Raw genomic sequence first — 26962 nt, forward strand, 5'->3', positions numbered from 1 at the left:
TTTTCAATATTTCAATTCAATAGTACAAAGGATATACAAAATTAAATAGTAAATATTTTATTCTCTCTTGTGTCGTCAATGTGAGAAAATATTATTAATATAAATAAAAGATTTTATGTTTACAAAAAATATGTTATATAAAGTAAAAGTAAAAATATATTATAATAATTTATGACATATTCATAGTAATTGCAATTACTAAAAATTATTGCATATTTCAAAAATTAAAATATTTTTTTTTTTTTTGTTTCATAAACTATAAGTACACAACTTTTAATTCTATGAGAAAACTAATATTACATCCTTTTAAAATAATGTTTGATTGATTAACAATATATACATAAACAATGAATCAAAGCAGAGGAAATAAAAGTTATAGTAAAAGAATAATTGTAAATATAAAAAGAAAAAGTATTTAACATAATGTCAGTTACAATTTAAAAATAATGTATATAAATTGAATAATGGATTTATATTGTATTAAATTAGCTACTTTTTAAATTAGATAACAAAAATGTTCCGAACTAACGTAAAAAATGGCTTTTTCAAAGCAAATACTACCGGTGCTATATACCTGCACGTTCGGCTATAAATCATTCGCCGTGCGAGCCAGCAAGAATTAAACTTACACAATCTCACTGGCATATTTCACAATGACATATATCTTCACAAGCACAAGCACAATAATGCAAAACTATTTATCGTAACTACGAAATATCAGAAATAAGAATCCTTTGTTCTTTCCGGTATAATATAAATCATACAATTATATCATTTATTTCTTTTAAATGTTAAAGATGGAGCAACATAAAAAATGGATAGATTTGTGCTGATGCGTATTTTACCGTTGCTTATTTAGGAAACTAGTTTTGCGATAAATTAATTCAACGCTGAGAAGTTGGTCTAAAGTAATTTCACGAGGAAGATGATCCGCCCGTCGCTCTAATGTCATGTGCTGAAATTGCACAGTAATGTTCCAGCATAATTCATCAAACTGAGAACCGCAATGACAAAACCAAATAGCTTCATTATTGATAAAATTAATGAGACACCACAATTTCAATTAATTAATACGCTTGCATAAACGGGTGAAAGCGGCAAATAGTGACATTCATAAAGTCTACAATTAATATAATAATTACCTTTTAAACGTATTAAAATATCAACTTTTTAAGTAGAAGCTAATAGTATATTAATTATAGTATATTAAAATACTATAATTAATATAAAATAGTATATTAAAGAATTAAATTTTGAATTTGATAATAGATTCTTCATTAATTTATATATAACTAAATTTTTTTAATATCACTTAGTAAAATATCTTTCAATGAATTTTTAAAAATGATAAATAAGCGACGAAATTTATGTGGGCTATAAATTAATTTAAATTAATTAATTTTAAATTTGATATCTCATGTAGAATCGAAAACATTAATTATTTTTTGTAAATTTATAAAATAAATGGAAAACTGTTTATATAGATGTAATTGTAAATTGGGGAGACGAGATCTAAATGTTACCGGAAAGACAAGATCTAAATTATAATCTAAAGCTAAGGTAAACTCGAAGTAAAGGAAAATTATATTTTGACTCATCCAGAGACACGCTGTGTAGCAAATTACGATATATGTATTCTCGGAGATTCTACCCTTACACCGTCATTATATTAAGTCCTCTTAAATCTCCACTGATAAAATCCGAGATTAATTAAGACTGTTTAATTTGTCTCCTGAAATATTCCATATCTAATTTTCACTAACGTAATAATGTAAATAATATTTGCTGTATTTCCTTATATTGAGACTAATTTCTGCTCTATATTTCCTTGTATACACATCGGCGCATGAAACTTGCATGTAGTTTATCCGGGAAACTACGAGTTTGATGTACTTTTTATAACCGATAGAGCCTCCATTTTTAAAACTTTAGATAGATTTATGAGACCAGATGCATGATAAAAAATCACTCTATATGTTTCAGTACACATGTATTACTTCTCGAAAGTTTACCTGCTGAAATTCCGCGTTTAAATCACTCTAAACGAATTACATTACTTTTATGCATCGGAATCGTTCCATAAATAACAACCTTTACCTTATCCGACATTAATAATCTTACTCTGAAATACTTATTTTTAGATAATTGCATAATTAAATTTATTTTATTGATTAAATAAGGTCTTTATGAAAAGTATATTTAACTTATTATTCCTTATCTTTTTATGAGTTTGATCAAAGATTAGAAAAAAAAACGATCGAAATACGCGCGCGCCATCGTTCTGCAAACATACCAAGCGATTAATTGCTATGAAATATATCTTATTTACTTACGTTACTGCGTCCTACGTTATTACTAAAGTTTCGGTTAGATATCCAATATATCGCGATCAACATGCCGCGAGTAGAAATTTGCGATGCGAAGCATTAGGATGATGTAATTACATTTCGCATCGATTGGGCACGAATAAAAATTATCGATACCTACATATATCGCTCCAAAAAAAGGTCTCCTTGACCTTTCTCAACGAACGACTTACGGTGGACGGCTTTCAGTATTTATTCGTATTTTGTAAAATCGGAGGACAATGCATTTATCAGAGAACGCAAGCTATTAGAAACGGTTTAATGGTGCCGAAATCCGTGTGACAAAAATACAAATTGATACACATTGGAGTTATTTTCTGTTTTCCCATGAATATTCTGGATTTCTGAGAATCGGCGTATTACTTTTATATTCTACCTTTTCCTGTTTTGTAATTACAAAGACGCAGTTTTCGATTCTACGAGGAATCAAATGTTACATTCGTTTAAGATTGTGCTTTATTTATTAATAAAAATCAACGGGCAATTGATACAGAAAAAACTACTTATACGTAACAGAGTTTTCTATTGATTTCATTATTTAGTACGTCTAAAAATCTTTTAAAATATAAATCTATTTAGCATCACATTTTTTACAATACTGTACTTAATTTTTAAAAAAATTCTGCGCGATATTATCGTGGAAAAAGTAACTGGTCTTGTTATAAAACACGTAAAGCAGAAAATATTTAAATACAATTTTAAATAACAAAGGAAATAAAAAACGAGATTTAAAGAGAAATAAATATTACTAAACTATTGGAAAATGAAGTAAGTATAATTTTAATATTATCAGTATGTTAGTTATACATAAATGCACTAAAATCAGAGCAATAACATGTTTGTTCATCGATGCTTACAGTATCATGATCGAACAGGTGTGAAAAGAAAAAAAACTTGCTACGATTTCAAACTATTTCCAAATCGGCAAATCCGAATACGTACTAACTGGAGCGACTATAATAGTGGTCCAACCCTCCACGTGGCTGCGCTACCGTCGACCTAATAACAGGGGTGCCTCGCAGGCGAAAGAGGGATGATTCAGCCAGTAGCATGCTGCCTCTCGTAGCGTGAATATCGGGCGAGCTCTCGTTGCGGAGGAATCGCTACGGAAGAACGCAACACTCTTCATTGCTCACCTGACTTTTCAACCTCATTGTACCAGTGATCGAAGATTGAGGGAAGAGTGGTGTTTCCACCGCGGGAACACTTCAGGAAAACGAAACGACACGTAAGCGTGCCTTTAATAAAAAATATTTCCGCAAATTTAAAATTAAAAGTATACATTAAAATTATAAGAGACGCGTCGCTAAATTAATAGATAAACTCATTTAAATTAAAATGATACACGAGTATGTAATAAAACTAAATGGGTGCGTGTATAAATGTACAATAAAAGTTTCGCAGTAAAATTATTATGATTAATAAAGCCACTCGCGGTGAACTTTGAATGATAAAAGCTGAATGAAACCGAGTTCCGTTTTCAGTATTTCATTCTTGTTCGTGGTACAAAAATAACGTTATATCAAATATTATGTTAATTAAAAGAATCAGAATATTCCTAAACGTAGAACAGGTTTTACCTGATTTTTTTGCAGAATGCATTTTACAGCGTGTGTGGTTTAGAAAAAATTGTGTTGGGAAAATTTGTCGTTCGTACATTGGCGAAATACTTTTGCAAATATAATCGTGACCCAATTGAATTCTAATGGACGAAGAAGGTCGTCAAGACTGTTGACACGACCTGCGTCAACTCTGTGACCCCTACCCACTCATTCGGCATCTATTTTTCATACGCAGTCTCGCATGGGAGGCATTCGCATTCAAGACCAGCTAATTAATCATTAGAATCGCATACCCTTTATAGCCCCACTCATGACAATTTAACGGATTCTTCAGCAAATTATCGCACTTCGTGTGACTCCACGATCTAGTTAGAACCTATTTTCCGCGCGTCAAACTCGTGCCTGTATTTAATGACATTCTACGCATCATTAGAGATTCCGAAACTTTTGGGATATTGTAGGAAATGAAAGATTTTATTTCTTACATAAAATCCTTTTTTTTTATCTAAGCTAAACGTTTCTGTAAAAATTATTTTAAATTGTTTGATTCTTTTTCTTAATTCGTTTCTTTAAACAAAAACGTCGCTACATTAATATCTATTAAATTGCTTGTCGAGAACTAAGTCACTCTATTTTATTTCAATCACGAACAATTAGTTTGTTTAATGCAGAAAATTAGCAATTATAAAACAATAAAATTTCCATCGAGGAAAGATTGATTTTCAATCAATCACGAAATACTGCAAATTTGTGAACTTTATTGTAATATTTATTGCAGTATTTTTTATTCTTGGACGCGCACACATACTCGATCGTATTCTCTATAAACATCAGTCTCACGTTAAAAAAAATAGATTTTCCATTACTGTACAGCAGAAGGATGAGAGAGCAAAAGCTACAAACTTTAAAATTAAAATCCCTTAAGAGATTTATAAAAGCCACTTGTTAGCCTTGGCTAGAAAGTAACAGCTATTGTTATAACACTACCAGAAGCATATTCATAAAGTCGAGACATCAAAGCGTAAACTATGATTTCAGAGGAATAATCCCAGCATGGGGATACCAGAATTGAAAATGTATTCTCTTGCAAAAGAGAGATTAAAAACACGTATGCGCTCTACTTTTTTGAAAATGTAAAACCGGGATTGCTCCATAAATCTTGAAAATGTAGAGAGAAAACGAAAAAACATGTGTCGACGATTATATCGTATCGTATCAATTTCAATACGTTCTCGTTTTTCGAATAATTAAAATAATTACGTAACATAAAACAATGACACAATCACGATATTTTCCGCTTTGCAAATAATAACTCGCTACCTGTAGCGTTATTGTATATTTTGCATACTAACACAGTTGATTTATAAATCTATCGATTAATCGCTAATAACATTGTCTCGTTCAAGCAAGGTATATTTTTAATAAAAAGATTAAAAGTTGAATGTTTCCTTTTTTATAACCGTCAGACCGAAGATTAGCGTAATAACAAAAAAGAACGTTATAACGAAGCAAGGCAATAAATTATGTATATTATCGATCTATCAGTACTACATTTAATATTTCTTGAAAATTAAACTCGAGAGAATATGTAAAATTGAAATAGAAATAGTGCGAACATCGGGGGAGAACTTTGCAAAGAAGAGCCGTGTGATAATATGACTCGTTTACAATTGTGACGAAAAAACCTCGTGTTCCAGCCAGTCTCATGATTTTCCAGGTCAGTTCTAGCCTAGTGCGACAAGAGCTGGAACCATGAGTAAAGAACGAGACTTACCTGAGCCAGCCAGGTGATATTTTTCGCGAAATTCAGAGTTGGTGATGCTAACAAGGGAGGAAAATACCTAGCAATAACGTTAAAATAATTCAAGGACTGCGCGAATGTATATATCTCATTCGCGTATCCAGCTCGCATGTATGACATGCATGTATGTACATGCGATACACGGATGATTTACCGCGAGACTGATCGACGTTTGCGTTTCGCCCGACGCCCGTCGTTTTACATGGATAATCGACGGATATGCGAAAGCGCGCAGCGGGAATTGAAACTGACAGCGACGTAAACAAGAAGCGAATTAACGACTGTATTACGCATCCTACTTACACGACTCTCGTTAACAAATCGACGTGAACTGAAATGCTCGAGACGATTAAAAGCTCATTGCCGCGCGGATCAAATCACTTTGTCCCTGTCATTTTGACCGTGTCATTTTGGACAAGTGCCGAATTTGGAAAATGTCTCTTGTAACGAGAATAAAACACATTGTCTACATTACACAAAGGCACACGTGAAAAGTAAATTTTAATATCGTGCTACGGATTGTTTGATATTTCTATTTCTGCGAAGTTCGAAAAACGCACGAACGGAAGAGAAAATTCCTATTGTATGTACGCACGTAAATATTTAAAGTGTTCAGAGATATCTCTCTCTCTGTCTCTCTCTCTCTCTCTCTCTCTCTCTCTCTCTCTCTCTCTCTCTCTCTCTCTCTCTCTCTCTCTCTTCTCTATTCTAATTTTTATGCTAACATACTTGTGCAAACAATACATTACAAATTCTTCCAAATACCAATATTTAGTTTAATCTTTGAAAAGTTGTTTAAAGAAATGAGATAATACATAAACGTATACCTACATATCTTATATACGTATATATCTTCGCATTGTTCAGTGAAACAGCGTGCATTATTCCATTCGCTTACCTTGGCATCGACTGTATTCGACAGAATTGCGCAACTGCTAATCATAAATCCAATTGTGATTGATACTTAATTTCAGCGAAATAGGCTCAAATAGCTCATTGCAAACTGATGCTCAACAATTTTCTCTTACTTTCTGCTTATAACACTGCTTTTAACATATTCATTAATAGCTAATGATTTCTTATAATAAATCAAAATTTACCATTTTTTTAATACTATTTTTGAATAAATATAGCATCGAATGTTTTAAATTCGATAATTCTATCCAGAATTTGCTCTATAATATCAGCTAAAAGTTATTGAAATTTAAAAACTGCAGGCTTCTAAGGTTCAAGTTTTTTTCTAATCAATGACAAAAAATTTTGAATACAAATTTTGAATTTTGGCCCTGAAACCAGCTGCAATAAAAAATTATAAAAATTTTTCTTTGTAATGGCACTTATGCAAAATGATCCTATTTTGTTACAGTTTTAGGTGAATTTAAAAAAAAACTTTTTTGAATGAGAAAACGGGTCCAAATAAACTTTTGCACGAATATTTTTTGAGTTTTGTTACAGTATTTTTTTACATGTATTTTTACAAATTGTAAAAAATACATATAAAAAGATATATGTAAATAATTTGTTTTAATTCATAATGCTACTTCCTTATTAAATTTGCAAATAAGTATTACAAAATGCGGTATTACATAAAAATCAAGAGTAAAAAATTAAATAACTTTTGAATTAATAAGAAAATTATACTCAAATTTTATACATATAAAAAACATAATGATAGAACAAATCTACGATAAAAATTTTAAGTTTTTGGTAATATTTTGAGATGTGGCACATCCTTAAATATATACATTAAATGAATATTTAAACATACAGTGTTTCAAACCCAAGTTTTTAAGCACTTAGATCAAAATACACATTTATATAACTTCATAAAACTGTACATTAATTAATAAAATTATTTTTGTGTGATAGTTTTAAAAAAAGAAAAATGTCTTGAAGGTCGTATCCAATAAATTTTTAATGATCAAATTTAAGTTTAACTTTTATTTAGTCTTTAAAAGTGTTTGAATTTAATACTGGCGATCTCTCTTGAGTGTCATTAGAGAAACATGTTACATTATGTATAGTGTAAGGGAAGGATATAGCGTACCCTAGTTTCCGACTTTCTTTGGTAAAACCTTAGAAGATAGTTGAGATATATCTAAGTTAAGGATCACGTACGATCTGAGAGATTCTGAAGCTAATTTTAAATTTTGTTTTCTCTCTCGCTACGCTTCTGTAAACTCAATTATTTCTTTAACAAAGTTAGCCACACCTTTTCTGTCTTTCGCAACTAATAAACGATTAAAGTTCAATCGAAGGAAAGCGTAATTCGCTCGCAAATTCCGTGTAACTTCCTGTATACTTTATAAGAGATAACCGGATGCTACACGCTGCGGGAAATTCTAGATCCTTGATATATGTTTGTGCCAATGTTCAGGCGCTTGGTAGGTTCGTAGAAAGTTCCGTTCGACGGAGAGCTTGAATTATCGAGGAAGCGTGAACAAGTTCCTAAGCACTGCTGGGTAAACTGTGGTATGCTACCTATAAGACAGACGACTTAAATGTCAGGTAATTACACTCGCGGAAGCTTGAATGCGATTATTCAGCCGGATCGTCTTTCACGCGGCGTGACAGCGAGGTGACCAAGTGACTTGAGAATTTACTCAGAACTAATCAGGCCAATTTCTGATCTAGAGAAATCTTTCATTTCCTCTTTATTAGGGCATTTAAATTTACTTTGCGTGCACACAAAGTATTCATTCCTCTATCTTTTTTTATTCTTTTGTTCCATGATCTCGCGTGATGCTCACCGATACGATCGCGGTTAGCGTTCACTGTGATAACTGTAGTAATTCAAGATCATATCGCGCGCAACTCATTTTTTAATCTACAATCGTTCACCAATGCTTGACATACTAGACGAGAAAAGGTTGAGGTATCGATAATTAATCATCTTTACAAATATTATTTATTGAATCCAAATTTTGGATTCTTAAAACCAAATATTTCTATTCAATTAAATTCTGTTTCAGATAAACGAAGAGTAATGTGTGTGTCATTGACTAATCTGTAACTTCCAAACACAAATTAATAAATGTTTATTGTATAAACTTTGCGTGATTTATTATTGAGGTTTCGGTTCGTCCAAAAATTAATCGTGCCGAGCGTTACGCACAGGTGTGGGTAAACAAGTATTTATTAATATTATTACTTTATTTATCTACGATGAAATTAATGGAGATCCGTCGAGTTCGTGACACGGGAAATACGGGTTAATTACTGTTATCATGGACCGACTGATTGTATCGCGCTTATTTGTCATGGCTGCGACCACTGTGTGCACTGTGTGTTGTCGGGGTGCTAGTTTAATGAAGTCCCAGACGATCATTCTTTTGTCCGCGCGATATGAGTATTCTATTTTTCTTCCATCTGGCCAAGCTTGTAACCTCTTTGAAACGACTTGCGGGAAGAGAAGCAAATATACGCGCATCTCGGGAAAGTTCCAATTTTCGTCATTAATTCAGAGCACGATTTTTCTTCAATCATTCGACAATTGAGTGATAGAGCAAACGTGCAGTCAGACATCGGTGTAATAGGAAAGCATGCGCGCAATATATTTTTATTACGCAGCAAGTATCCGTTGTTATTGCATGAAGACTGCATGCCGTATGCAAGAATTGAAGTACGCTTTTACAAGATGATTTTAAAATTTACCTTCAGTTCAGGATCACGTAGTTTTATATTCACGGTATGAAATTTTGCCATACCCGCTATGTAAATACAATCGTATGTGAAATTAACGACGTGAAAAAACACAGAATTCGTATCTTAACATTTGCGATAGCAAATCGACCGTGTCGATTTATTCTAATGCACACGTGTGCACATTTTTATTTAAAATCGGAAAAAAATAAATTCTCTAGGCTGAAAGATAAAATATTGTTTCATGTCGGAACTAAAACAATGGCATTTTCAAAGAATTAAAATTATAATTTGAGTGTGCAGTATATATTTTAATTTGGCATATTTCTACATTTACAAATATTTTAATCTGTATCGCAATAATAACAATAAAACGTTGTATCATCGCACGATTATAACACACCATTAATTTCTATCATAAAGTCTGTTTTGACACAAACATATTTATAAAACTAGACTGTGAAAAGTCACAAATTAAAGAACATCAGTATAGAACTGAAATATCTATACTAAAATACAAAGTTTAAAGCAGATTCAATTTCTTTTCCCTTTGTGTATTGAAAGATATAATTGCGTATGTATAATTTTAACTTTGCATGCTAATGTCTTTTACGTTTGAAACTCTGTTAACATGCTTGATCATTCTAAAATCGAATACCATTGTATGCATATAATATAACAATTGACCCACTAACAGAGTATAATTTGCATTTCACTTGATCGGATTATATTCATCGATTCATATAAAACCTCATCCGCTTGTGCTCGATGAAGGCTGCTCGATTAAGTGCACTAATTATATGAGAGAAATTCGAATCAAGCACATTTTTTCATGAATACTGGCTCAAGTATCATTTCTATGTTTAGCGCGTATTACTCAGATACATAAAATTGAGCAAAATTTTTATAACTATTGGAATACGCTTGTTTCGCTTCTTGCATTGTAGTCTTATTCTAAGCTCATATCACTTTTAGATTACATTAAATGTTTAATTACGGGTTTCGATTCTGTCAGTAGTTAGTGTGTCATTATTTTTTATCTGTCACAAATGAAATGAGAAATAAAAGTAATAATACTGAATTAGGAGAGTTTTTGAGAGTTTTTAAGAGTTTCTGAGAATTTCTGGTTGGAACTCTCTTCAAATCTACAATTTTAAATAAATCTTTAAAATATTTAAATTTTAAACCTATATTTTTACGAAAATAAATAAATTTTAATATTCCAATTTTTAATTTAATTATTATCTCTACTTAATTTAATTCTGCACTTTAGCTTCAAGTGTTATATAATTACTCTAAGTGCATGAAGTTTCAAAGTTTGCTTAACTACTAAATTGGCGTCAAATTTTGAGGACATATCTCTCTCTCTCTCTCTCTCTCTCTCTCTCTCTCTCGCTCACTTATACATCATCTTCAATTTCGGCATGCGTCTATTATATCTGGCCGTGACATTCGAGTTCTATTCGAGAGATCAGTATACCATTGCATTGCAAAGCACCGAAACCTTACCGCATGTGTTGGCAATGGGTTATTCTGGGAGAACAATGGTACACCTCCAAACGTTCCTCGAAATCCAATTGCGCATCTGTCATTGGCCGCGTGCTAAACACGTTTCGATCGCAATACCACGAGACCGTATAGTATTAAGTACACTGATGAAGTGACCGATTCTAAGGAAATTTATGCTACAACATTGTTTACAAAGTTCCCGTAGAATACAAGTTACCAAAACTATTTTGTTAATATTAGAGTGAAATAAGTCTCTTTTAAACAATGCTTTAATTCTCCTTCGCGTTTTCGCTTCCTGAATAAATGAAATGCTTATAATATAATAGTAGAACAAGTTATAATTTATACAATCTGCTTTAAATGTAACTTTGTAATTAAAATGGATTTTGCAAATTAGTATTTTAGACTACTTGGTCTCTGAAAGTTAAAAAATTATCCAATTCATTAAATATGCAATCAAATAGTTTGGTTCCTATAACGTTAAAAATAATCGCATTTGAATGTTAAAAAATTGTTAGATAATATCAATATTATAACGCAGTACGAATTGAAAGAAACATAATTTTATAGGAAAATCGATTAACACGTTGGCGCAACCGCATAAAATTTTCTCTGGAAAAATTCTCAAACAATTGCATCTCATCAAACATATTATACAGAATATATCTTCCCTAGCACAATACGTGTCTCATAAAACAAAATGCATAAATGCAACGGCGAGATTTTAGAGGGCAAAAAGACAAAATATCAAAGAGAGAGAGTTTCAAGAGAAGCCGAAAAAGTGTGAAATTCTCTTTAGAACCCAGCATCTCGTCGCTACCCGTTTTAACTCTTTAGAGAAAAATGTCGACTTATACACCTGTATGTGACAGCAAAATATGAAAAATGGTAGTATCTGCAATGGAGATGATATATTTTAAAGCAACGCTTCTCGACGGTAAAGATTTATGACTGCACTCGCTGAATGCTCACTCATGCTGTTTTCTTTTTTCTTTTTTTTTTTTTACTAATTTCATAACTGCACTTATCCGGTTGACAAGTTGTTAATGCGACTAATTTGAGAATAATAAAGCATCGTTACGTTGCACTTCAAAGATGCCATTTGAGAAATAAGGTCCCTTGGAAGTAATATTAATTGCTTCTCGTGCATATCTATATATAATTTATTATTTCATACTTTTATTTATTAATAACTTTCTTATACACAAACAATACACAAATATACACAATAAATAATTAGAGTTAACATTTCTATAATTCGTATGAAAGAAATCAAACTTTACACGTCTTTGTCATTATTAATAGATTCGTCTTTTATTCGCTTCCAAATGGAAATTCTCAACATGATTGACATTCCTTATGCTTATTAATATTCCATTGTCTTTACACTATGCAGTAATGTTTGTAGTGCTTGTAGCATAGTTACAAAACAAATGGAAAACGTGGACTCATTTTACTTCTATGACTACTCTTTCTCGTTGTTAAACCAAGAATTGTTCGAGAAACTACAATTTTACATGCTCAATATTAGATAGGCGAGCTAAGAGATAAATGTCATGATGTAAACGTAAACCAACGTTAGCATATGATATGCACAACGGCGTCCGGGCAGAGTTAGGATTTATCGCATTTTTTCTCCTTTTTATTATCAATTAAGTAGAATTAATATGAATTGGCTGAAGATTAAGTATAATCGTAACGTGCCGTACTCATGGTAAACAGAGCTAAATAAATGATTATTTTTTTCATCGATAACTGTTTATCTCGTTGGCCTTTTTTCATTATTCCATCTTTCTACTGTTTCAAACATTTATTTTAACTAATTCAGGACAGGCATACCATGTACATCTAGTAACTCAAAATCTCGAGAACGTATTAATAGTTTTTAATGAATAAAGTATCATTTTAATCAAAATTTTACGTTTTACGTTTTGATGTATGTCATCTTTCATACTTGCAATTTCCATTATACTTTCATCATACTAGCAATTTTCAACTTTTTCGCGTCCCTATGTATAGTCAATTAATCAAATTAAAAAAATATTTTCTTAATTTATTATAATTATTGAGGAAAGATTAAAATTTTTTTAAGAAACCTTATTTGGAAAGGGTTAATTGTAAAAAATTAAGTGTTAACTTGAAACTATTGTTATAGTTTGTTATTTTGAGATTCTATTTTTTATTGATGATAAATGATTTTATTGTTATATTGTGCAGTTAAATAATACTTTCAATCTAAAGCTCGAATAATAAAGCATTGTAATCCAAAAAACTACACAGTGACGGTAATTTATGTAACTTTGTTTACTACACGGCATTAGATCGTATATTTACTTTTTAATACGCGGATGAATGCACGTTGCGGATGATCAGGAAACGGAAACATCGTTCCTGACATTACATTATTAATGAAACAACACGCTACTAACTGAAAAGGCTTTCTGATCGCTCGTAGCCATGAAATATATAACAGCGTACAATGCATCGGATAATGGAATTGATATCTGTTTCAAAACAACAAAATAAATATTGAGTTACAATATCACGTCTATATAAAAAATATAGAGAAAAAAAACTATTTCTCCATTTATCTCAATATAAAACATTTTTTTCTAATTTATTATATATTATATAATCTAATAGGTTTTTTCAAGACTTTATTTCGTTGGACGGAAAAAATTAAATATAATATACATAATATGAAATATTACTCTTATACCAAAACATTCTTCTAATCGTATCTTTCTAGAAATAAAAATGACTAAAATTTTTATATTTTAAAAATTATTACATTTTTTATTTTTCTAAAATGAATGGTAGAGAGTGATGGTGGTATAAAAGATAAAAATATTTTTTATAAATATGTTTATTGACTTGAATTACAAGTTTGTTTTAGTAGAATCCAGTATTGTCTGTGCTGGTTTTAATGCTCCTATCCTGCTTTAATAGCGCTTTTAATCTATCTCCTAATGTACTTTTCGGAAAAGAATATTACTCACTTGCCTGTCTTATTGTCATTTCCTTTGTATTTTTTAACAGCTAATGTCGTGCTCTTTTCTTCCTATATACCTCGCATTTTCTTCATATTCACCTAGAACAAAGCACAGTCGTCAGATATCAAGTCTCGCTGACTACTTGGACTGTCCGATACCGTCCGAATAATGCGCAACGAAAAACCAATGTATGAGACAAGCAATTTTTAAATAAAAAAGATTTTTAAACCCACAACTTAAAGAATAATGGATGCTATTTACATTACCCTGTAAAAACATTTTTATATAAAAACATATTTATATATGTTCTTATTAGTAACTAACATAATATTTATGTATGCTTTTGCATAAAAAATTTCTTATCGGATATACTAAACTAAAAACAAAATTCGGCTTATATTTAATAATGTTACTGATTGATAAAATTAATTCCGTAAGGTAAACAACAGCTACATAATATAATGCATAATAACTCACAAACAACACTGCTTTTATTCTTAATATGGAGAGGTTCCGATTCTCAATACAGGTGAACTTGGCAGTGGCTTAACGAATAGACTGCTACGCGTCTAAAATTTTAAAGAATCCTTATCCGATACTAGCCGTTATTTGATACTACTCAATCTTCCCCTAATACTAATATCCAAACCACTGTCTAAATCTCGTGGAGTAAAATTTTGATTCTTTATTTAGAATGAAAATTGAACTTGTTCAATTTTTCGAGTAATTTTGATTCTAATAAGAACCAAAATTCAATCCTATAGAGTAAAAACTGAGCTTGTGCAATTTTTGAGTGATCTTTTTACTCTACGAGATTTAGGGGGTTGTTTCGCATAACAATTTTTAAATATTTCAAATATTTTTCATATAATCAGAATTTAACAGAAAAACAAGAAAAATTCTATAATTTTCCGCATTAAGCGCATATTATACTTTTAAATAAATATATTTTTACAAATATATGAAAATATTATGAATATCTGTACTATTATAACATCTTTACGGTACTTTTGACATTTTAGATCTATTTATATACTATAAGTATAAATGACACTGATGTATTGAATTACTTTGTAACAATGAAGAAGAGAAATGAAAGTATCCAAGAAGTCATACAAGATTAAACGAATACAAAACTTCCACAAGTTTTAGCAATATCGGATTATGTAGGATTCAACGATAAACTCCGACGGCGTGGCGCGCCGCGGCACCTTGGCTCGACAGTAAAGTCAGGCACAATCAATCATTAAAAACAGATGGCAGTCGTAACTTGCAATGCTAATGAATGTCTTATAGATAAAAGCGCATTCTGTCGAGCGACAGACCTACAATGAAATATATTCTACAACGAAGGCATCAGTAATCCGTCGCGATGTGTGTGTGTATGTGTGTTTGCTTTCCTGCTATCTTTCTTGAAAATATTCTTCGTTGAATTAGAGAATTAGACATAAGGATATTATATTATTATAATACTATGAAATGTGTAAAAGTTAATTTAATATTTGTTCTATAGAATCCAATATTTACTCACAAAAAATCAAATAAAGGTTCAATGTTTGAAATGGTTTTCATTATTTTCTGAAACTTTGTTCTATCATCTATTGAGCAGCTGAGGAATACTCTCAAGAAAAAACTTACCAATTTTAAATCGATAAAATTTTCAAGACTTTTTTGAATCTCTTCCACAGTCTTGAAATGTTTATCAGACAGATGATTGAGCGACCGCCGGAACAGATGGTAATCCGACGGGGCTGGGAAAAAATTCGCATAGAGAAGAATTTTGCAATCTAAAGCACAGATGACATCTTCCGTCTTCCTCGGTGCATGTGGCAGAATATTGTCGTGTTACAAAAATATCTCCACTCCGAAACCCGTGATACGCTTTTCACATGTTTTACGAGTTACCATCACCCACATTCGGAGCAGGACAAATCATTTCTATGGCTTCAGCAGCATTATTTTTTAATGAAATGTGATAAAAATGTAGTGTCTCAGGTGCTACTTTTTGAATCTATCATGTTCATTGCTGTCTTGCTGAAATCACACGCATCGTCTGTTTCGCCAAGGTATACAATGTTTTGAAAACATCAAAAAGAGATCCACACTTGCAACCGTAAAAGGGTGGAAATTTAACTTTAAAATAGAATTATAAGACATCAAATGTAAAGGCACTGAATTAACTTGCTCTAATGTTAATATTACACTATATTATATTATACATGCTGTATTATCATATTCTGTATTATTATATTCTGCATTATTATATTACACAATAATACTGATATTACATATACATCACATATCGCATTTCACCACGAAGGACTATTGTCGTTCAAATCAGCCGACAGATATGTATTCTGCGCACATTGCAATCATACTGACACCTGTCCAGAATAAAGTTTGAAAGACGGATCTTAATTACAGTGGGAATTAAATGCGAACAAAGATAACGTGACTTCCTGTTAAACGATCTGCGATCCTTACCCGACGGATGCGAAAATAGTTTGATATAATTTCCATCCCAGTTTAAGCGTGATTATTGAAGTTTCCGCGGTTCCATGAAGATCCAATTCAGCTACGAAATAGCGGCTAAATTTATGAGATATTGCCGCAAGTACCGCTACAGTTATAACGGAAAGCATGCGGTAACTCAATCAACGGAATTAATGTATAATTTGCCACATATTTGGGCATACGATACCGAGTCGCATTAAGAAATGTTTAATTCACTCCGAACATTTACTCGAATTGCAAGATGAAAAAAATAAGCTCGCAACTCGTGCCGTCTTTATTTTTTTTTTAATAGATTTTTAAAAAAATAGAAAAATTATACTGATTTAGGAAACAAGAAATACAATAATTTCTTGATACACGACATATACGTATTTAATTAAAATGATTGATATTATCTTTGATTTCTTAACTGGCGTTTGAAATAATATCGGATGTCAAATAAATCGCGCAAAAATTTAATCGGTGCAAAACTAATAATACTAACGCGTTTATAAGACTGTTGTTTTTGACTGAAATATCTGTAGCTATCTACAAAATAGAACGCCTAGGAACGTCAAAGCGATAAAGCGACGGGTAGAGATTAAGCTAGATAGAGATACCTCGCAAGAGAAAGGGATAGGGAAGCTTTTCTTGTTACAGCGTAACTGACTAATGTTGAGAAAATTTTGACATTTCTGCTATTTCAATTGCACCCTCTCCTTTCCCTCCCTCTCTCTCTCTCTCTCTCTCTCTCTCTCTCTCTCTCTCTTCTCCTCGCGGCTGTGGTTTTGCGGTGATAAAACAAATATTACTGCATAACGAACTCCGAGAAAATTCGCAGTCGAGTAAATACGCACAGTATAACGGCGTTTTAAACGAATGTCGAATTACAAACGTGAGTTGTTTGTAATTCACTGTGGGATATGAAATTGTCAAAAAATCAGAATTAAAAAAAAAATAATTTGAGATAATGGAACAGTGCCACGACTACTAATTGATCATAACGTTACTTTGTAACAATACATCTTTAATTAATTTTCGTAACGATTTTAGTATTAATCGGTGAATAGTGCAAATTATATAATCGAAAAACGACATAAAATGCTTTAATATGAGGAAATGCATTGTAATTTGCGGTGCTAATTTAAATATTAAAATGCATCAAATCTAGTGTCACTGATATAATTTCGAAAATTAGAATTTCCGAGCGAATTAATTATCATTCATGAATTATATATGTTTTACACCGCTAACCAAGCTCCGAAACATATATTATTCGTCCTAACCGTATTGCGACCGCACGAACAGCAAATTGTAATAACAGATTTCATCGCGATGAAACGGGAAAATTCGAAACACAACAAATTGACATGTGTAGCGAGAAAACTCGTGAATAATTCGTCCGTCATTAATATATTTTGCCACCTACAAACTACAATTGCACAAGATATATGGAAGATTTAATATACGGCAATTCCAATTCCGTGTAACAAGCACTCAGAATATTTCTGATAATTTGTAGACATAATAAATTAACACCTACACTGATAATCTAACAACAAACTATCATCATATTTCAATTTATCTTTCAAATAAATCAGAGAAAATAGAAGCCATTACAGAAGTCTATAGTGTAGTTTATCTACCATATAGAAATTTATATCGTATTGATATTGAATCAGAAATTTGAAAAGTATTTTTAATTGCATTTTTTTTTCAATTCGAACACTCTATAATATATTACGTAATATCGGATATGTTGTATTGTCATATTGATTTCTTTTTTTTCATAAAAAAAACTCGTTGAACGGATTTCAACGATTCACTCTAGGAATTTCAATCTCTTTTGAAATTGTATTTTCAACTAGAATTTCTATGATCGCACACCTGACACTCATCGTTGAATTTTGGCTTTTCAGGTTGTTGATAATTAGTAGTAGTACTGAAACTCTCAGATATATTAACGTCGCACAACGACCGAGAAGCCGCGACGACGCGCCGATGACAATGCTAAACTCAGAACAACGGCAGTGAAAGATGGTGGACAAAGAAGAGTTGAGAATAACGAAAGCAAAGGCCCCACCACCACCGTTGAATCTCAGCGAGGCGATCGAGGATGAAGTGCTGAACCAAAAGACTGCTAGAAGTAAGTAAAGTACTGCATCTGCCTTATACAAAATGTGCCACGAAGCGTGCAAAGATTTAAAGCTGTCTCGGCAATCCCAAGTAAAATGTGAATATATGAGAAGTGTAGAAGCGGAAATCACGTTCTCCATTTTCCAAGATTTACGGTAAAGCCGGAAAAACCACTCACATATTTGCGTCACCGAATTGCCTGGATTTCTTTTAACCGATTGGTTTTTCCGTGACTTCCTCTTTCTTCAAATCGAAGCAACTTTTCATTCTCACGGTGCAATAATTTATGATCACACACTATCGCCGGAACAATAGAGAGCTTTATTATGGATAAAGTTTTACAAAAAAATATATAAACGTATTTATGTATTTATTGTTGTTATATTACATCCCAATAAATACTGCAGAAATTATTTATTATCAAAGTGGAACAATAGATAGAGTACGAGATTTATGATTCTGAGATCCCGGGGATATAAAGCATATAAATATAATAAAAATGTAATAAATAAAGACGTATTGTAAGTTTAATAGAGTGTAATGAAAAATGTTTACTTCTTTTATTTCAAATTTCTACTCTAAAACGTTTTTATTTCATAATTTTTAACGTAAATATTACATCACTTTATTCTGTCGTAGTTACGTATTAGGTACAGTGCAATGTTGCTGATTTGATCAAAATTTACTCTGAAAATAACGTAATAGTTACAGAACATCAAACGTCTACTCTGTAATTATTACGTAAAAATTACAGAACAGTGTTTATTGGGGCATATATTATTATATGTATAAATATAAAAATGTCTATACATTTATTGTTCAATGAAATAGAATTCTATTATGCAGAAGCGATAATAATATAATATTATATGAAGACTTTTAATCAGTCTCTTTTATCTTGCGTACACAGACGAGATGAAGATAATTTTTTTGAAGCAATTGCCATGTATACTTTTCACCATGCTTGGTCTCTTTATTAAAAAAAAAAAGAAGAAGACAAAAAAGAGAGAGAGAGAGACATTAATAATTATGCTTTCGCGTAATTAAAAAATTTTTTCCACGCTTTTCTATTTTGCTTTTGTAAACCATGCAGTCTATTAACATACGCAGTCGCGCAGAAATAAAAAAGATATTCAATTTGCATCGGACATTGGCGAAATCAGCTATTCAACTAATTAACGATACACTGTGCACACACACGTTTCATCCCCGCCTATCTTCCTTTCTTTCGCCTCAATTGCACAAACGATCGATATCCGTGCCGGACCGAAATTATAAAAAACAGTGTGCAGCGGTAACGACAGCACGTGTGCGCTACGACGTGACTGTCGAAAGTTAAAATAAAAAGTCCATAACGTGCACACGAATTAATTGAATCCGTACTTTTTCACGTTTCTCGCTCGTGATCCTACTTCCGTAAAAACCATTACAAAATAATGGAGAAATTAATCCGTGTATATCCATGTTGTATTGAAAATACGATTCATATTTTTGCAAAACCAAAGTATAAAGGAATTGAGAAATTAATCCAGGCCCATTTATATTATATGGATAGAAAAATAGCTTGACGTATTTCGTAAAAAAAAAAGGTAATATAAAGAGATTACAAAATATTGTGCTAGAAAAGTGATTTGACATATTTCGATATGAACATTTAAAGTAAAATCAGTTTGGAAAATAACTTCATCTCAAAAATTATAATTTAATAACTTTGTAAAGCAATTAACATATTTTAATTTTGCAATTGCATAAATTTCAAGATCGAAAGTAACAACACGCAGTTTGAAAAATAAAAAAAGTATATATAAAATTACACATGAAATATTATTTAAGCACTGAGATCCGCTGTTGCTGGCTTTATCTTAATTTTAATTGTGTTATACATTTATATTAATAATGTATATTATTATCTATATACATTATTATAATATATATTATAAGATTATATATATTATAAGCAGTTATTATACATAAATTAGTGTTTAAAAATATTTTATTTTTAAATACTTATTATTAAATATTTATCATTATTTCCTCTATATTTTCTTCTGTCCGTTTTTTTTTTCAGTTCTTAAGAATGATCTTCTTCTACACGAAGCTGTGATAAAGAACGAAGCGGACACTGTTCGTAAAGTACTCAAGGAGACTGTCGACGTAGATTCCAGAAATAATGTAAGTCACTAAAGAATGTTTTGAAGACAAAAATATATAATGGAACGTTCTGTTCCTCGTTCAATTCGACGTCTACTTTACTTTTTGCCAAAAATTTTAATTTGACGTTATTAGAGCGATAATCGCTCCTGACATTTATTATTAAAATCTCTCTTAGTATGGTCGCGCTCCGATTCATTGGGCAGCGTCTAGAGGAAACACAGAAATTATCGAGATGTTGATACAAGCGAAATGCGATATCGAAGCGAGAGATAAGGTACGAAACATTTTCCTTCTGTTTTTTTTTTTTTTAATTACAGTCTATTAAAAGAGAAGTGTATAAAATGAAAATAAATTAGAATAGCAAGGTAAAATATGAACGTTACGTTTCCGCGCAAAAGAGAAAAAACTCTTCCACGTTAAAAATAAATGGAGTCCGTAGATTTAATATCGTCGAGCGCTTCCGCATAGAGGAAATTAATGTAAGCGCATTGATTGATAAATGATTACTTTATTACGAAACATTAGTATCTATATATTTTTGGGGAGCGACATTTCTTTCGGAATTTAATCTAGACCGGCGACCGGCTTGATGAAATTCCTCGTCGAACATTAATTTCCGGGCTGTTCATTTCTCTTTCAAGTATGGAATGCGACCTTTACATATGGCCGCCCAACACGGACACCGAGACGCGGTGAAGATGCTGATCAATGCCGGAGCAAACGTATCCGCGATTAACAAGGTACACCAATCATCCTTTAACAATCGCTTCATTAAATATTTCATGTAAAAGCAAGTTTGAAGCTGTTCCTTGAGCACGACTTTGCAAGTGTCTAAACTCGCTGTACCATCTGTTAAGCATGCACGAAACTTGTGCAGAACGTTGCGATAATGGTGCGCTTGAAGAAAACTTTATTTAGATAACGAGGTAACTTAATTCAAATAACGCAAAGAAAAAATATTTATCTGACGGAAATTCGCGAAACACGTTGTGCAGAATTAAATCACACTTTTAATTGGAGTTTATTGATCGGCGATATATCGGTAGGAAAAGGAAATACTGAAACAGAAATCTCTCGCGGCGGCGATTGTGAAAAAAGTGAAATAAGTCCTGGGAATTCAACTTCCCTGGGAAACCGCAGCGGTGTCAATATTGATATTGGCATCGGTCCTAAATAATAAGCACGCGCTTTCATCGTGCCCTCTCGCCGCGCCGTACAGAATTTTTATCACGCGTGCCGATGCGAGGAAGGTGAAAGACGTGAATTATAAGAGTGCCAATGTAAAGGCGGTCCGCAAAGCTCCTTTGCAGATTGAATTTACGAAAAACGTTATAAAGTGACGGTCCCAGTTATGGGTTATTTAAGATTAAAATAATTTTTATTAATTTGTTTAACGATCAAACATTTTAAAAAGTTGTTAATATCAATATAGTTAGTAAACACATAATTTTTTAATACACGATTGTACAATATATTTAATAAACCAATTTGTGAATTTTGTAAAAATATTTAAAAATGTTTATATAAGTTTTAATAATTGATCGACATAAGTAAATGTACATTATTGTATATTAATGTACGTTAATGTACGTTTTTAATACGTTTGATGTTTATTATACGAAAAATATAATCTGTTAAAATTCTCACAATGAAGGAATTATTAAAGAGGTATTTAGAGTGCTTATCAGAGAGGTAACTTTTCGCTTTATTCCTAAATATTAACAATGATTAAGAAAGTGATTTTATATTGCAATAATTACAAAAAAAATTAAAATACGTAAAAAAGTGTTCTGTAATTTTCTTAACAAATGTATGTCTGCAAAAGCATTTAATTTTGTAAAGTCAACCAGTAATTGGAACCGTCAGCTTAACATATGCAACAGACTTTTTTCCGTTTAGAAACAGCACACCCTGCTAATGTGCGGTGCTCGCGGCAGCAACGTGGCCGTGGTAGAATACCTCGCGGAAGCCGTGGAATCGTTAAACGGTGAGGCTACCGACTGCACCGGGGCGACTGCCCTTCATCATGCAGCCATCACCGGACATCCCGCGGTAATCACAGCGCTGGCAAACATCCCACGGATCGTGCTGGACGCCACGGACAAGGTAAGCGGAAATAGCGTCTGATTTCAGTATGTCACTTCAATTTTTACATGAATAAATACGCTCACATGAATACGCCAGGACATTCACGTTTTACAAAAAAAAAATTATGTGTAAGAAATTATTTTTTAAATTTTTAACAAAAAAATCATGTTATTTTGTTCATCTCCGGAAAAACCAAACAAACTTTTAAAAATTTGTGGCGAAATTTGACTGCAATGTAAAAGTAGAAGAGAAGCAGGTTTCATTAAAATACGGACTCTATGCGATGTCAAAGGAGTTCAAGAAGCCGCAGCAACTACCTTGATGGTAGTATGTCAATAAAATGTGGTAAAGAAAGATATATACTAACATATATTGATAGTTTGAATTAAATTTATTCGCCAAATAACATTACCGAAGCTAGGAAAAGCTGACAGAGTTCAAACCCACCCTCACCTGAAACTTTTTTTTTTTTTTTTTTTCATTTTTAACTATAAAAAATACTTAATTTTTGACTCTAAGTTCTTTGTGGTCATATAAAATATTGAAAATGTGTTAAATTGTTTTGGAAAAAATCGTATAATTCTTCAATTTTGTAATTCTTATTGAATAATTTATTGAATTTGCTGTGTCTTGTTTCATTGTTTCATCTCTTTTTTATTCAATTTTATTTTAATATTACATTTTTAATAATATTTATTTCGCTTATAAAAAGCTTTTCATGTTCTTATCAAAATTTTTTCCCTAGAAAAATAATTATTATATAATGTTTTTTGTGTAATAATAACAATAATAGTAATAATAGCAATATTAAAGAAGCTTACATATTTCGTTTTTAATAACTGCATTTTGCTTATACTCTCTCCAAAGAAAGATGAAAATTATAGGTTTATAAAGCTTAATAAAGCTTTTCATTAAGCTTTTATAAAGCTTTTTTTTCATTTAAAATAAAAACCGGGAAAACATTCTAAGCTCTAAAATATTCAAGAAGTAATTCACTAACATAGACAATTGCTGTTTCTACGATAGCAGAATTGATAAATCCTTTTTTCCCTCGCCCTGCCCTTCCTTCTGCGATTCGAAAAAATTCTGGATACTCCCATGATCAAAATCAAGATACTTTCCATGATTTTCATACAAGTTATTGAACCAATGAACAAGTAACATGGCAAACGACGACCATTTTATCTCGTAACAAGATTGAATGATATATTATTGTGCGTATCACGTACACCCCAAAATAGGCCACCAATGCGTTCTCGCGCAATATGGATGCTCTGAGCTCAGTTTCTCGAATTTCGTATTGCAATGAGATATTCCACACCCGGAAATCTGATTCCCACTATTTCGTCCTCCATTTCAGTATACACCTACACAAACACATACACAACACAACACACACACACACAACACACATACACACACATATACACATCTACATCTCGAGAAATACCCGTCCAATCCGTCTATCCGTCCATCCATTAACATCTTGGTTGCCCGAATTTCGTTCGCGAAAGTTCCCTCACGTAACACCACTAGTCAAAAGTGCTTTCACGTAAATTTCGAATAGCAGATTTATTCGCGCGATCGCAACTGTATACACAAATTCGCCCTCATAAATTATTAATTACTCCTCTCTCTCTCTCTCTCTCTCTCTCTCTCTCTCTCTCTCTTTCTCTCTCTCTCTCTCTCTCAGAAAATATTTGCATACATAAATTATGTAGTTTTATATATCCCATTCCCCGCTTGAGAATCACAGACTAATTGCCTGTAATAATATTTGGAAACATAATTTTACCTTTAAAAGCTATAATTAATCACTAAAATGACGCAAAGGTGCCTTTAACGTGAATGCGACGCTTTTGATGTAATTATAATTGTTCGTGCTGCGCGCAAATTAAAAGTAAGATTATACGTTTGCTCGATTTAACGTTAGTGACGGTCAATTAGCGCTCAACGCAGCGTCCAATTAGCTGCAGAGACCGCAGCAAATAAAAATTCATTATCCTCGAGCGATAACAATAATTCAATGTATCCAGCGGAGGTCGTTTATAAAGCGGATTTCGGAGATGGAAACACATCCGCTCTCTGGAATCAGTTATCACTTGGTAACGCACATCCTCGATAAATCATTCGTGCGATCAATCCTCGCGTATATCTCACTCTGATTATTTTTTTTTCTCACTCTCCCTTTTCTCGCTGTTTCCGGATAAATGCGGATCTCCTATGGCTTTCAGTCATATATCGCAACCATGACGAAAGGAAATAGTAAGGTGCGCACATTTCTGAGCAGCTAATAAGATTTTGTTCCAGCAACGGCGATATTGCAGTGACAAATTCAATTGACATGTTGTACTCGGGAATTTAAAAATGAAAACGATTGATACAATGCGCAGAACAATACGAAAACATTCAGTTGTCGATATGAGCACAGCTCACGTTTCTTCCACCATGACTGCAACGACGATAAGCATCTATCTACAATCCGCGATCAGTTTTGACGTGTGATACGGGCACTCTCTGGGATATCTCAAGCTGCTTCCCGATACACACAGAATATTGTATGTACATTTAACATCCCTACGCGCATGTTTGGGACATGCCTAAAAGCCCTGTTGATCCCGGCCTTTTGTACATCGAAAATGTATTACATACATATATATATGTATATGTATATGCATAAATCAGAAAACAAAGTATATAAACTCTTTCGATAAAACGAGGAGAAAGGAAAATACTTTTCCGAGCTATTTCGTTCGGCTGTCGCAGCCCCAAGACACTGTGCGTCGTATGCATAAATAAAGATTAATGATCGAATCTGAGCTTTAGCAGACTTGATAAATTATGTTAAATAACATTATATTATTATTTGCCTGCTACAATCAATTATATTATCGCGATATATTAAATCTCTTGCGCGCATAAATATAATAAATTTCTCTCTCATCGCTAAATTTTACGCGAAATAATGATAAAATTAAATATCACGTATCCGAGAAACAGCAAAAACGCATCAAAAATTGTACGAGAATAATAGCACGATGCCTCGGCCATGGAGCAGTGCGGTATCGATCGCGAGGCGCGAATGAAGATACAAAAGGGGATATTTATAATTTATCGACAGGAACAATCGACCGTCCGCTTAACGCGCGGCGATAAAAGGAACCGCTCAGATTTCTGTATGTGTAGTCACATACAGAAATCACGTATTACCATACATATATTACATATAATATCTCGCCAGATCAGACGCAAGTCTTTCTCTCTTTTTCTCTCTCTCTCTTTCTCTCTCTCTCTCTCTCTCTCTTTCTTTCTCTCTTGATTTAAATCCTGGGAAACTGGATCTCTCTTTCCCGGTGTCGACTGCCACAGTGTCCTTATCGAGAAGCAAGCGTAATCCCCCGAGGAGGGCCTCCGCGACTGTGAAACTCGACCAACCGTTGGCTTGAGTACATTTTACGGGAGCCTTTGTAAACGAACTCTTCACCTTCCCGTATATCCTGGATACTCTTACCTTCCCATTCAATTTACTCGCGTATCTCCCCTCGTAAGGAATTCTAATTTCTATGATACAAACGCGGCATTCCGCCCCATCTTTACCGCATACCGCGCGGCTTGCCGTATCAGTTAATTCGTGGGCAATCAGTCATTTCCACTTCCTCCGAAAATATTGATTTGATGCCAATTAAGGAAAGCCATAAAATCTATTTGGATAATTGCGGCTAAAGATAAGCGCGTACCAATTATTTCCAGCAATGCAATTGATAATGGTCAAATCTCGTTAATTTCATAATGTCCATTGAGTCACTTTCATCCCATCGGCAATATCTATTTAATGCTGATTAAAACAAGCAGTAAGAAATATCTATTGAAATAATTATGAATAAACCGAATCGCGTCTCAATACTTTCTAATAATGTGATGGATAATCGTAAAAAAAAATTTATAATTTCGCGATATCGATTAATTAAATATCCCTTTATCACTCTTAATCATTTTATTATCAAATTAGTTATATTCAAAAGCATTGATTCAATATCAAATTATCAAGATTTGCATAGATATATTTGACATCTGTTATTTGTAATTGAAAAAGAATATCAGAAATGTATTCAATACGAATTTACCTAAGATATTTCGACGTAACATTCGGTAACTCTTTGCAAGCGTTGTAATATCGATAGCACCGCAGGCTAAAACTTCAAAAGTTTCTGTAAATAA

At 32.4% G+C, this 26962-nt stretch overlaps 1 protein-coding gene across 4 annotated transcripts in view; it reads left to right on the forward strand.

Moving 5' to 3' along the window:
• The first annotated feature begins 3390 nt into the window (after positions 1 to 3390).
• The window catches only part of LOC105194639 (ankyrin repeat and death domain-containing protein 1A), a 31956-nt gene continuing 8384 nt past the window's right edge, over positions 3391 to 26962 (forward strand). For 3 of the 4 annotated variants that reach the window (XM_011159660.3, XM_026130800.2, XM_026130801.2), the window contains exons 1-6: positions 3392 to 3594; positions 18286 to 18512; positions 20571 to 20674; positions 20832 to 20930; positions 21298 to 21396; positions 22556 to 22762. In XM_011159660.3, the coding sequence (XP_011157962.1) occupies positions 18404 to 18512; positions 20571 to 20674; positions 20832 to 20930; positions 21298 to 21396; positions 22556 to 22762 (618 nt within the window). In that variant the 5' untranslated portion in view covers positions 3392 to 3594; positions 18286 to 18403. Of the gene's footprint in view, positions 3595 to 18285; positions 18513 to 20570; positions 20675 to 20831; positions 20931 to 21297; positions 21397 to 22555; positions 22763 to 26962 lie in introns of all 4 variants that reach the window. The other variant, XR_005575904.1, reaches the window with a different exon arrangement.

Source organism: Solenopsis invicta, chromosome 11 (genome assembly GCF_016802725.1).
Source record: "Solenopsis invicta isolate M01_SB chromosome 11, UNIL_Sinv_3.0, whole genome shotgun sequence".
NCBI classification, from domain to species: Eukaryota; Metazoa; Arthropoda; class Insecta; order Hymenoptera; family Formicidae; genus Solenopsis; species Solenopsis invicta.